At 37.4% G+C, this 13,739-nt stretch overlaps 1 protein-coding gene across 1 annotated transcript in view; it reads left to right on the top strand.

Moving 5' to 3' along the window:
- snRNP-U1-70K (small ribonucleoprotein particle U1 subunit 70K) overlaps window positions 1–5,724 on the top strand; it is a 77,514-nt gene extending 71,790 nt beyond the window's left edge. The window contains exons 9-10 of the mRNA XM_081727647.1: window positions 1,500–1,576; window positions 5,130–5,724. Coding sequence (XP_081583773.1) covers window positions 1,500–1,576; window positions 5,130–5,266 — 214 coding nt within the window. The 3' untranslated portion in view covers window positions 5,267–5,724. The remainder of the gene's footprint in view (window positions 1–1,499; window positions 1,577–5,129) is intronic.
- Window positions 5,725–13,739: the final 8,015 nt, after the last annotated feature.

Raw genomic sequence — 13,739 nt, 5'->3', positions numbered from 1 at the left:
GATCTTCGTTCCATGTCAATGCACCCTGCACAAGAAGAGGATGGTAACCTATTCCGTTTTTGGCCAAAAAGAAATCTTGGGGCTTGATTACTCCTATATACTCCAGATTAGGCTCCACGTGACTTCTGGTTATTTCCGAAACTGAAATTGCCATTGAAGACTTTTCGACACCGTTCAGGATATCTGAAAGGCTTCGACTATGATTTTGGGAATGATTCCGAAAAATAAGTACCAAGGTCTACTATCGCTTCAATTGACTCATGAGGTGTCTATTGTAAATAAACAGTATTGCAACCTACCAGTCCACAACGTCTTAATATTTTTCATCACTCTCATTTCCCGCTGGACAGCTGTGTAGGTTAAAACTAATGTCTGATCACGAACGTTTTAGTACTCTTGTCTTTATTATAAAGATCGTACATGTGTTCGTTTGAGATAATCTCTGAAACAACTCAACTGATTTAAATGATTCTTTCACCATTGAGAAAGAATCATTTAAATTCTTCCCAACGGTGGCTATAGGTTAAGTGTTACCATGCTGCGACCCCATGGAACCGACTTACTATAAAACTGGAACAAGATGTGTGAAAAACATATTGAATGGGAAATTTTACTAATAATAGATTGTGTTTCAACTATAGATTATAAAGGTATGCATTTCGTATGTGGGGACTCATCAATGCATAGTAAATGAAGATCATATTCACTTAAGACAAATTTTAACAATTCCATCCCAAAAGTTGAACTAGTGTAGTGAATACAAAGATTTTTTTTAAGCCGTTGGACATAAAGACAGGATGTTTGGTGTATTGTGCTTCTTGGTACAGTTCAGATATTTTGATTCATTTCCACTAATTCAGGATATTTGAATCGAATAATTTCATTATTGGATCAATCAAAAATTCCTTATAGACCTTATATCTGGAGAACTACATATAGTGTAGCCAAACCCAAACTATCACTTAACTCAGTATGATGTGCTTATTCCGTAGAAAATACGAAAATTTGATTTAGGGGTCTTTCAAAAATGTTGTGACCCTTGATTCTAAAACTAATTATTGGCCAAGATTGCAATCTTTCGATTCATTTTTTGGATCATACCTAAAATTCTTGTTTTGTTGGAATACTTACAGTTTGAGATCTCTTTTGACTATTGCAGAACACAAAATTAATATTTGAGTTGCTTGAGATTTAAAGGTTTTGAATAAACAGCAACAATAATGAAATATTGATATATCTCTACACGTTTCAAGTATTTGATTATATTCAGAAAAGCATTGCGCAGGTCTTGTATTATTATTATTATTATTATTATTAGTAACAGTAGTAATATTTCATGATTAGAAAATTGTATAATAATATAAAAGACCAATAGTGTTAATGCCAGCAATGGTGTTTAGGGTCTTTACTTTCACATGACTTCTCAAAAATAATTAGACGAACTAATGTGTGCTTATATAATTCAAGAAAAGTCTTAGAAAAATATTATTTACTTACAGGGATAAGGATCGCAGAGATCGTGATTACGAAAGACCAGAGGAACAGGAAATCAGGATAAAACAAGAACCTCCGGATGGTAAGTTGGTCATTGGTTATTTCACTAAACAGTTATAAACTATTGATTGGAAGAAAGAAATAACAGTATTGAGTTCAACATTAAATATTACAACAGAATAACAAAATCGAAATTTTTGTATGCATTCTTATAGCATTAGAAATCCAATGATCAAAACTTATAAAAGTAACCAGGAAAGTTTTGTCTCGTTTTGGGGATGTCTGTGTTCAATTGGCCCTCACACCGTGAGTTGAATGCGAACAAAGATATGGCAAAGATCGGTTATTGCTGTAGGGATATCCAACAAACTACCTGGTTTTTGAAGTTCAGTTACACCTTGAACGTGCGTAAGGACAGTGAACATGGGACCTGCACGGAGCGTCATAAGGGCGTGTATGCTGTACGAGATCAAACTGGGGTCAAACGCCGCTGCAGCGGGGCGGAAGATATGCCAGGCCTTTGGTGAGGGTGTCGTGACCACTCACAGTCCAGCGGTGGTTTAACAAGTTAAAGGACGGTGACGAAACACTCGAAGACACACCACGTGCCGGAAAACCAATACATGTACAAAATGAAGTTCTTCAGGCAGAAATTGAGACTAACAGTTGCCATACATGTGAGGAACTGGGACTACAATTCAGTGGGAGTGGAGAAACCATTCGGCAGCACCTCCATCAACTTGGGAAACATTACAAGCTGGGTCGATGTGTTCGACATGATTTGACTCCGGGCTAGAAAGCAAAGCGATCAGACACCTATATTTCTTTGCTGTCTTGTCTGAGGAAGGAGCCATTTCTGGAAAGGATGTTGACATGTGATGAGAAGTGTGTCCTGTACGAAGCTCCATGGCGCCATCGTCATTGGTTGGCATCCCATGAACCGATTCCAAAGAGCCGAAACCAACACTGCACCAGAAGGTCCTTCTGCATGTTTATTGGATTGCTCGCGGCATCGGAAACTGCTACCAACTGATCAAAGCATCAGTGCAACTGTGTACTGTTAGTAGTTGAGCCGTGTTCAAGAGAAACTCAAAATTCTGGAGCCAGCACTTCTGAATCGCAAAGAGGTCCTCCTGTTATAGGACAACGCTAAGCCCTACGTGGCTAGCCCGATGGCAGAACTTACTTTCTCTTTCTGCGATGAGCTTTTGTAAGTCAAAATTTTCTGCAGGAATTCTTCAAAAATTTTCTACAGAAGAAACACTTGTGATTGTTAAAAATCCACTTTACGTGACGTAATAAACAGTTCAAACTATATGTATGTGCATTTAAGGCATCTACACATAACAGGCTTTTTACACTTTTCGATGGCTATATTGTTTTTTTCCTCAGGCAATTTTTTTGCAAAGGCGCGGCAAATTTTCTGCGATAACATCGCAGATCGCGGCATGTTCTGCTATGGGGGTGGGTAGGATGACCCAGGACACCATTCTACGTCTTGGATGGGAAACACTATTGCATCGTCCGATTTATCACCTGTAACATACCTTGGACAATCACCTTAGAGGACTCCAGTTCAGATCCCTAGTAGAGGTGCAAATTACACTTGATACATTCTTCGCTTCACGACCCACCCAGTTGTACCGCTATGGAATCCATGGCCTTTCAGAACGTTGGCAGAAGGTCATCGATGCTGATGGAGACAATTTTTGATCTTCCAGGTGTATCTTACGTTTCAAATCGATGTTCGAAGGTGGTGGTCGAAAAAGCGACATAACTCTTGGTTATCTTTTCTCTTTATTGAAGTATAAAAGAGTGAGTAATGTATAGTAAAAGAATGCCTTTGCCCAAATTTTAGGTAAAGAGTAGTCAGAGAGAAATAGTACTGGTGGTGGTAAGATTCTAATAATTCCATAATCGAAGAAAATAATTGTGTCAATGATGTTTGTGTAGTGTCATTTTACTGCGGTAAAGTTGATTTTAAATTGCTGATTGGAAGTGTCGTATTATCGGTTCGACAGTTAAAATTGGTATAAAGAAAAGGAAAAATAGGATTAGTTGCATTGGTATGTTTGACCTTCAGCTGTATAAAAGGGTTTATCCGGTTTCAATAATGTGAACAGACTTTGGGGAAGATGGCTGGAATTCAGTTCAAATCTAGAGGAAACTATGTAGATTCTATATTCCAAAAGGGAACTGCCCTAAAATAGATGGACATTAAAGTCAATGGGGAAATCAATGAAAAAGAATAGTCATATACGTATCGCAAAAACTATAATGAGGAGATGGCTAATTGAAAGCTTATTACAAAGACATAATGAAGTTAAAAACTATGTATATAGCACGTAAGGTAAATATGGATAGTACATTGTCAAAAGTCATGCTGTTTGAGTAAAATCAATAATGATGATAAAGTATATGCATCTCCTGTGAATTACCCAGAGCACGCGGAGATTACGTGCTTGAAATATCTCACATCTGGATTTGGAATCTCCAGACTCGATTTAGCACACAGCGTGACTTTTGACCTGATCACGTGACTGGTCCTTATGACAAACCGGAGAGTTCCTTACTGAATATGTGTTCATTCAACATCCACAGATGCTGTGAATACAGTGCGATGCCAATGAGATAGAAAAGTTACAAAAAGGAAAAGCAGCTAAACAAAGAGAAAGCGAAACTATCCAAAGAATATTAGTAATCTAAATTTCCTTCTGTCTATTCGAATCTTCTGAACTATTTGTAGTAAGGAAGGTAAGAAGTGAAATGGAATTCACAAGCAAGCGAATAGGGAGTAAACATAAATGTTACCTCAATGGGAAAGATAAGTGAAACTTATCAGTAATACTGACATGGGATATTAGCCAGCCAAAAGTAGACTGAATGACAAATAATGCGAGAATTATTTTAAAAAGTGTTTGTTCTGGACGACTTTTTTGTTAATTTTATAGTCTCCACTTCTTGTCTTGGCGTATTACTTTACAGCAGACGCTTCCTTCTGCCTTTCCTTCCTGTATGGCTGTCTTATTTTCGTGTTGTCTTTACACGATGCTGCTTTAAACAGCCACAATAAGAAACGACCGAAATTAGTATCGAATCCATAAAGAGAGATTTCAGATGCCATTGAAGTTCAAAGTTCAGTCCTCATTAGTACTCTGGAAGGTGAAATTGTAACATGTAAAAATAATTGAAAATGCCCGATATTAGTGCCGAATCCATAGTTTTTGGGGCCGCTGAAATGAAAAGTGATGCATCCAATGCCATTTGTCCGAATTCATCCCCATTTGCGTAGGGGAGGGGAGATGAAAAATGTCAGATTTGTGTCGAATTTGTAGTTTTCAGGGTTAGAAAAAATGTATAATCCGTTTGAAACTACGTTTGGAAGATAGATAGATACCCACATTTCAAGCTGCATTTTTTAAACATATCAGTTTGATCACAGGTGTATTCTCTGGGGTAGGGTGTTTTTAATATTTACGCCAAAAGTAAAGTATTTTCTGTACTTTTCTCATTACATTTTGATTGAAATAAATATTGTAAGGAGGCAGGGGATTCAGATATTTCCGATAAACGTATTCTCCCCGTGCGATGAACGGGCATTTCAGCTATGACTCATTCATTTATTTATTTTTCAGATTATCCTGATTACGGAGCGCCACCAAACTATGGTAATATCAATATGGAAGCTGAAGTGAAGTATGAACGCGACGGTGAGAGATACGGCGAAGGAATGAATGGTCAGCAGTACAATGAATACGACGAACATTACTGAGTGTGACAGTGTGTATTTTTTTAGATTGTGCTACGTTGTGGGGTTTGTGATCACAAATTTTAAATAATTGTTAATTATTTATAGAAATATAGCGCCCATTTCATTCAGGCGTAGGTAGATGGTATTGCTGAGAACTTTTTAAATAAACAGTTTAGACTGAGAATTAACAGTGACGATATTCTCTGTAACAGGCTAGATGTAAGCGATTTTCAAAGCTTTGATGTGAAACTGTAAATATACTTTTCATCATCATCTAAAAGACACTCCATTGCTCCCTTTTAAGTTGTGCTTTTCTTGTAAACGTTGTCAGTGAATTATTAACTCGGATGAATTATTACAGTGTGCGTAGGTTATGAATTTTTCTCTCAACACACAATATAATCTTCAACTGGTTACTTGTTCAGCTGCCATTAGCTGAATTACATGTTAATAAATAAATAAAGTGGTTAACATATGTAGTAGATATGTTATTCACTGCAAGACTTGTTTTCATAATATTGATGCATAATATGATTGTAAGCCGTTAAAACAGTATTTGAGGCGTAGAAGGAAATGAATTTGATAATTACACCTAAGATATTGAAAGACAATATGATGTTTTCTGTTTTACTCTTATGTTCAGAATTAAAACATAAGGAAACAAAAGCCACAATGTTTGTAATAAAGAGCGGTAACGTATGTACTGAGTTATGGTGAACATTATTTTAAAGGTACACTCATGTCCAAAATTACTGTCGCATGTCTATAAATATGTTATTTTAGGAATATAATTTGATAACGAATTAGCCCGGTATTTCTTACAATGTTAGTATGTGTATAATCAGCAAAGACACGTATGTGGCAAATTTCATGTCAAAAGAACAGTAAATAAGTACAATAAAACGAAAATAAAACTATTGTCCATTTAGCAACACTTTGTTTTACTCATTCTAATTTTCGTATTTATAATACTTTTCCTATGAAATTTACCACAAATATTCATTTTCCGATTATACACACACTATCAGTATTAAAAGTACCCTGCGAAATCATTATCAAATTATATTCTTACAAGAAGACAGTTATAGATATGCGACAATCATTTTGGACATGAGTGTACATTGTCATGTGTACAGACCGGCAATAAGAGCAGAGTAAGAAAAGCTTTTTTGTAGACATGAAGATGGTATTTTGTTGAAGATTTATGACCGAAAGTCAATAGTTAGCATGCGTGATTTTATAACAAGTGTTAATGGAACTTGGCGGGGACACGGTAGCCTAGTGGTTAGAGCGTTGGATTCATGTCCGCGTGTCCTGAGTTCGATTCCCAGCCAGCGTCGTGAGGTAAAACGGGAGTCACGTGAATAAAAGGCGTGACGGCCAATAAGTCTAGAAAGCTCCTGATAACGCCGGTTAGCGATAGGGCGACCATGCGTTCGTCGGTAGGTGGGACGTACTTCCAATAGTCGCTAACAAATGTCGTGGAGCGGCTCAGACCCACTAACTGGGCCGTTACGGCAAATGGAACTTGAGCGCTGCTTTTACGCTCTATAGTATGTTTAAAATTTCCCATACTAAACATATTTAATCATGATTTGATGTTCGGGAAATTCGCATTTTGATAAAATACTAATAGAAACTCTATATTTTATTTATTATAATCTTTCAGGAATATCACTCGTATGTAATAAGTATGCTTTAAAAACATTCGATATTTTATAGTTTTCTTGTTCGTGATTCAGCTAGTTTCATAACCGGATGGCATCAACCTACAATTCAGAAAATATAGCTGCATTGCCGGTCTATTCCTGTGTAATAATTTGTATGCTGTTTTCAATTTTAGATTTGAAATTTAATTGATGTCGAACATTATTAGACACTATAAGTTCATTCAGAGATCGGCAGCTGTTGCATTTTGTGTTCAAACTTCCTCGACCAACATTGCATCGGTTGAACAGTACAACAAGCAGGCGCATTTTATTTTCTGTCTTTTCAGCGTTGCCAACCTTAGTATAATTGTGCTATAGCACGGCCAACAAGAGATGGTCTCTGACGTTTCTTACCACATGTGGTGGGACATTGCAGCCCCTACTTTGATACCAGTGTTACCAACCACGATCACTCTGTCTTATACCATTAATTAAATTGCCACTACAGTTGCACCGAAAATAACCTTGACACGCGAGTAGTGGCAATGTCACTGCGAGCTGTCAGAGACGTTCTCTTACTGGACGCACTCTAGCTCTATATTCAACTAAGAAAGCACCTATTGAGCAGGCCGCAACCCTAATGAAAATTCAACGGCTATTGGAGACGAAAGAAAGTGGGACACCGGTGAAGAAAATTTATAGTTCATTTGTTGTTGTGAATGTTCTACAGTGAAGAGCTCAAAATGGGTATTATTGACGAACTGACAGTTTTTGTTATCTAGCGATCTCTAGTGATAAGAACAAAAAAAAAAAAAAAAAAAAAAAAAATCCAACAAGTGTTTATGTGAAAATACAGTAACAAAAATGTCTAAATTATTCCTAAAATCTTACTTTATATAGTAATAATGTAGATTCTCACTATATAAGTATCATGAGTAATTTATCTTTATTTCCCCGACACTTTCAGTTTATATATACCTCTGGGTTGTTTCTTCTCTGGTTTGGCTATCGTTTTATGAACGTAGTAGTGGGTGTACTATGACGTCGAAGTAAAAATTCGGGTAATCGCTGTTGGCTTCTTAACATCACTTTTCGTTTTATGTGAAAAAAGAAAATGAACGGTGGGTCGAATGAAAGCACTTTATACGAGGGGAATTAAATAAGTAAAGAGATGCAGTTTCTCGCACTAGGGTTTGGTAACTGCTAGTATCCAGCGCTGAATTAGTGTCGTCAGCAACACTTTTATGCAACGTTTCACACTTATTCCTGCGTTAGTCATTGGAGTGTAGTAGGAAATGAGGGTAGTGATTCACTTTTTGTTTGTGGAAGGTGTTAAACCTGAATAAATTATTCGTCGAATACAAGCGCAGTATGGTGACAGCTGTTTATCGCGAAACAAGATCTACGAATGGATAGAGCGCTTCAAACAGGAAAGAACTTCTCTATGTGACGAGGAAAGATTGTGCAGGCCATCAATGTCAACGACTGAGGACATTTTGAAAGTCCTTGAGTCTATGATGGTAGAAAACAGACGAATCACAGTGGACGACATCACCAATACTTTACATATCAGCCATGGTTCAACGTATTCCATTTTATACGACAGACTAAATTTTCGGAAAGTGTGTGCAAAGTGGGTCCTGAAAGAATTGTCAGCGCAGCATAAGGCACATAGGTTGGAGACATCTCTCGTAAACATTTGGCCCGTTATCGTCGCGAGGGAGATGAAGGAAGCGCTCAGAGGAAGAATATTTGCAACCAAATGCAGAAATCATTGATGCGATGCAAAATTGGTTACAGGTGCAACCGAAAACCGTTTTTTCCGTCGGAATCAAAAAACTTGTGAAACGTTGGGAAAAGTGCGTTGAAGTGCAGGGAGGTTATGTAAAAAAAATAAATAAATAAATAAATAAATAAATGTATGTTTCAGTTTTCTATCATTAGAATAAATGTAAACTTTCTCATCCTTTTACTTTCTGACTTCCCCTCGCAATTTGTCTGCAAATTAAAAGTGAAATAAATTAGAGATTTGTGAATGATCAATTTCAGTGCAGTTCCTGGAAACTAGGAGCAACACAAGTTTAAAATAGTCTTATTTTCCAGTAAAATGATACATAAGAAAAATCGAATGTAGAAATTAGAGGGCATAAAGTAATGATGACTGGTAAGTTGAGGTGCTGTTTACCGTAGTATTTTCATTGTGGGTTTATTATATCATTATCGTAAAGGCAGCAGGTAAGGGTTGCCAGACACCCCCTATTCTTGATCCACTGACAAAGTGGTCAGCGATGTAGTCTTCCTTCTGAAAAGGAGCAGTAAACTCCAAGTAAACAAACACGAAGGATCTCTAATTTTTACTATTACTTCATAGTTAATGTATTATTATTTCTTTAATATAGTCCTTAATATTACTTCCTATTAGAGAATGTTCTTTAATCGATTAAAGAACCAAGTTTTATTTAGTTAAGAAATGTATCGACATTTCGGGCTATCGTAACACTACGGAAAGTTAGAAAATGCCAAAAAATTGTAACAGTTGTACACGTGTTAACTTGGCTTCTTATCGGTGAAACCGTGGTCACGAACAATCATTAGTGTGACAGATACGAGACCAGCTCCTTTATGGTTTGCCTATGTTCATCATTGGTTACACAATCAAGCACACAAAAACTACATGTTACATCCCGAATATCGGGTCACATTTCACGGGCTTAAAAACATACACAAGGTTACCTACCTCGAGGCTTGAACTCAACATGAACCAACTAAATACAGCGTTATTGCCGAGCAGCACGATGATCCAATAGAATGTTCAGCGCCATAAGTCATCTGGCAACCCTTAGCTGCTGCGTTAATTATAGATCAATTTTCACTATAATGATATATAATCAGCAATAAAAATGCTGTAGCAACCCGCACGTCCTTCTCAGCTCTTACATACATCTTAAGGCAAGTGAAGATTTATTGCTATACACAAAATTTGCCAATGGATAATCGTATCTTGTGCCATATCAAATCACCTCCGTTGGACCTGTCTGTTATCCCCCCCCCCTCCCATCTTGTGTTCGATCTGCCCAAGTTTTTTCTTCCTTGTGGGTTTTCCAATCATGGCTTTATATACTTCAAATAATTTTTATATACTTCTGAGTATTAAGCACATCAACATAATGTGTAAATACTGTTCTACTTACAGTATAGCCTATAGACGCATGTGGTAATATATATATATAATACAGGGTGCGGCACGTAAAACCGGCCCGTCGTAATATTCTGGTATATTGTGTTTTTGGCAACACTTAAATAATCTACCTTCCTACCAAGAGATGGCGTGTCGAGGTCGGGTCGACTTACGTGACCTGCAGCAGTCACGTGCAGCCGCAGCCAGTGAAACTTGTCGAAACCAGTTGAGAAAAAGACCTCGTTGTGTTAAGCCGGGTGAGTGTCAGTGTATTCGATACCCGAGCGTATTGCCATTGTTGAAGGGTTCATTCTCACTGGATCTTTTGTGAAAACAAAGAATTTGTTTCGGGAGAAATTTCCAGGACGTTCTGTGCCAGCAAAAAGCACCATTCAGGAATTGATTGAAAAATGGCGGCGTACAGGATCGATTCAAAATGCTCCCAGGAACAGACGACCATCTGTCTGCACACCTGAATTAACCCTCTCCGGGCTAATGATTCCAAATGGCATCATAATTTATTACAATTTTCTGTGTACATACTGAACGCCCAATGCAAACGCTTGGGATCAGTAATGTTTCTTTAAGCTTTCAATTGTGTGCTGGCAACATTGGTTGGAGCAAACAAAATAATATCGGGCAGCGTTATCTGATTAGTTTATGGAAGACTGCATCGTGCACACGTGCTCTCATGCACGGGAGTTTTGTTATTGTTCTTGAAGGTAAGTATCAGCTTATATTTGTTGTTTTGTACAGTGATATTTATTTTAAGATAACGTTTGTTATTTTAATATTAGAAATGACTGATTAAAAACTCATTTATAATATATAATATGAGTGTAAATATTGATGATTCCATTTGGCATCATCGGTCATATTGTAGGGATTAAAAAATCTATAATCAAACAAAAATGATACGTATTTTTTCTGCCAATATTTAGGAGACGAATTCCGTAAGAAATGTTAGCTTAGAAACGAGGTTTTAATTTCCCTGTTCAGTGTAGTTCCAGGCCCGTATCCACGGGGGATCTAGGGGGACCGGGCCCCCCTAAATTTTTGCTGGCCCCCTCTTAAAATGTTCGCAGTAGGCTAGCAAATGAACTATAATCTGGTGATAGATTATAATATGGTTGGATCGCCCCCCCCCCTCTAAATTTTGGGGCTGGCTACCGGGCTGTGTAGTTCTATTAAATTTCTCTCACGAAAGATCTAAAAAAAAAAAGTCAGTTTGGTCTTCTTTATACATAAGGGTAGCATATAAAGAAAGGTATTTTGAAACTTCTTTGAGTACGTTTCGTAAAGTATACCCTTTTGTTCTAATTGAACTGTGAAATTTAGTTGAGTTGATTTTAGTTTAGCGTCCCGTTCAGCAGCGAGGGTATATGAGACGTGGACCTACTGATTAACGTGGAATCCGAACCACATGAGCTCCCGCCGGGAATTTGTGAAATTTAGCCTGCAGATACTTAATGCAGAGTCCTGTGAAGTAATATATAGATATTTTAGGTTTTCCAATTTCCATTTTCACCTTGTAATTGGGTTGTGAGTAACAGGGGCGTATTTAGTAGATGACTCTGGTGGTCTGGTCACTTCATAAATTTAGCGTTATGCAAATAAGTATAATGTTATATTTAATTGTAGGTACTTAAGATATAATTCATACTCAAACGCAGCTTGGATGTCCTTTCGCGAAATCCCGTAGGCCTAAGCCAAAGTTGCTAAAGGCTTTAAAATTCAATCTTTTAATAGAAATAGTTATTTGGAATAATGATATTCTTGCAATAGAACAATTGTCAAGTTTTTGGAAGCTCTCGTTTGTCACTGGTTTCTGTCACTTTGTTCATGCAAGTTGGCCAAGATATTGATGTAAAACTTGTTACTGCTTTGCATACATTTATGTTTTCAGTTTTCTGAAACATATTTGCCGTATATTTATGACGTTCGGTTTACTTTTCATTGTAGATGATTCGCGGGCACCAGTTACTGGGAGATAATCAGATAATAGTTCTGTTGGAAGGTGATGTATCTGATGCAGAACTTGAAGACTCATCTGATGAAGAAACCACCGTAGAGAAAGAAGTAGGACAACCTGATTCAAGTTCCTCTTTAGCCATACCAGGAATAGAAGTATAGAGATACCAAACATTGAAGAGGATGACATTGATGACATTCCCTTAGCAACAAGATTGAGATCGGAAGGCAACAGTAGTTCGTCAGAAATTTCTCATATTGACGTGCACACTCCAGACATACCAAATGATACCAGAGAGTACGTTCGGTGGCGAGTGAAAGACATTGATGAGGTCGACTCACATTGTAATGTAACTTTTTCGGATACTCCTGAAAATTTAACGCCGTTCGAATATTTCAAGATGATGTTAAGTAACGATATCGTAGAAAATTTTGTAGAACAGTCAAATTTATTCTCTACTCAAAAAACTGGTAGCTCATTTAACACAAACAATGCCGAAATGGAGCAGTATTTAGGTATTCACATAATGGCGGGTATTATGAAGATGCCAAGTTACCGTATGTATTGGGCAGGTGGCACAAGATTTCCTCCTATTGCTAATGTTATGTCGCGAAATCATTTTGACAAACTTCGAAATTATTTACTGACCAAAACTATAAAATATTTACTGACAATTGGTTTACGTCATATGAGTTGATTTCCACTCTAAAGAGTATGGGAATATTAGCTGTGGGAACTGTACGAGTTTCCAGGCTTCCAGGATGAGTGCTGAAAACAGATGCGGAGTTGAAAAGAATGGGCCGTGGGTCAGATGACTATAGAACTGAAGTTGAAAGAAATATAATTGCGCTGAAATGGTACGACAACAAATCTGTCCATCTAGCGTCTTCTTACGTGGGAAGAAATCCATCAGATACTGTGAAACGATGGTCAGTAGCACAAAACCAACACATTCAAGTCTCCAGGCCAGCCATTGTACGAGAATACAACTGTTTCATGGGAGGAGTAGACTTACATGATATGTTGGTTGCGCTTTATCGAAGTAATATAGGTGTGAAGCGATTCTATTTGCAAATAGTGTTTCATCTCATTGATATGTGCGTAGTAAACGCTTGGCTACTCTATCGTCGACACTGTAATCAGCAGAAAGTTACAAAGTATAATATGTCACTCCTAAAATTTCGTTCAGAAATTGCACATGGTCTCCTTCAAGCAGGCAAGTCAGTGCTGCGTAAAAGAGGTCGACCATCAGAGGACAGCCCGGAGTCAGTTCCAAGAAGGAGAGGGATCACGTCGCCAACGCCCACGGATTGTGTTAGATATGATGAAGTGAGTCACTGGCCAGTTCACATAGAGAAAAAAGCAGCGATGTAAGCTTTGTATAAAAGCATATTCCAGGATAAAGTGCATGAAGTGTGACAAAGCATTCTGTCTCACAAAAGACAAAAACTGCTTTTATAACTACCATGTAAAATAATCTAGGATGCTTTTGTCAAAAGCAGTAACACGCTCACAATAGTCATACTTAGGGATAGTTTGTCAGTTAAATGTTCAAATATGTTATGGCTTCTAAAATGATTTGATGTACCATGTTACATGCAATAATGTAGTTTCCTATATTTTCTTATTCCACATGCAATAATATAGTCTGCTGTGTTTTCTGTAGTTCATTTATGATTTCTGATTTGGTTTCCG

Source organism: Thermobia domestica, chromosome 10 (assembly GCF_964235325.1).
Source record: "Thermobia domestica chromosome 10, izTheDome1.hap1.1, whole genome shotgun sequence".
NCBI classification, from domain to species: Eukaryota; Metazoa; Arthropoda; class Insecta; order Zygentoma; family Lepismatidae; genus Thermobia; species Thermobia domestica.
This window is presented reverse-complemented; position numbering and strand designations above follow the sequence as displayed.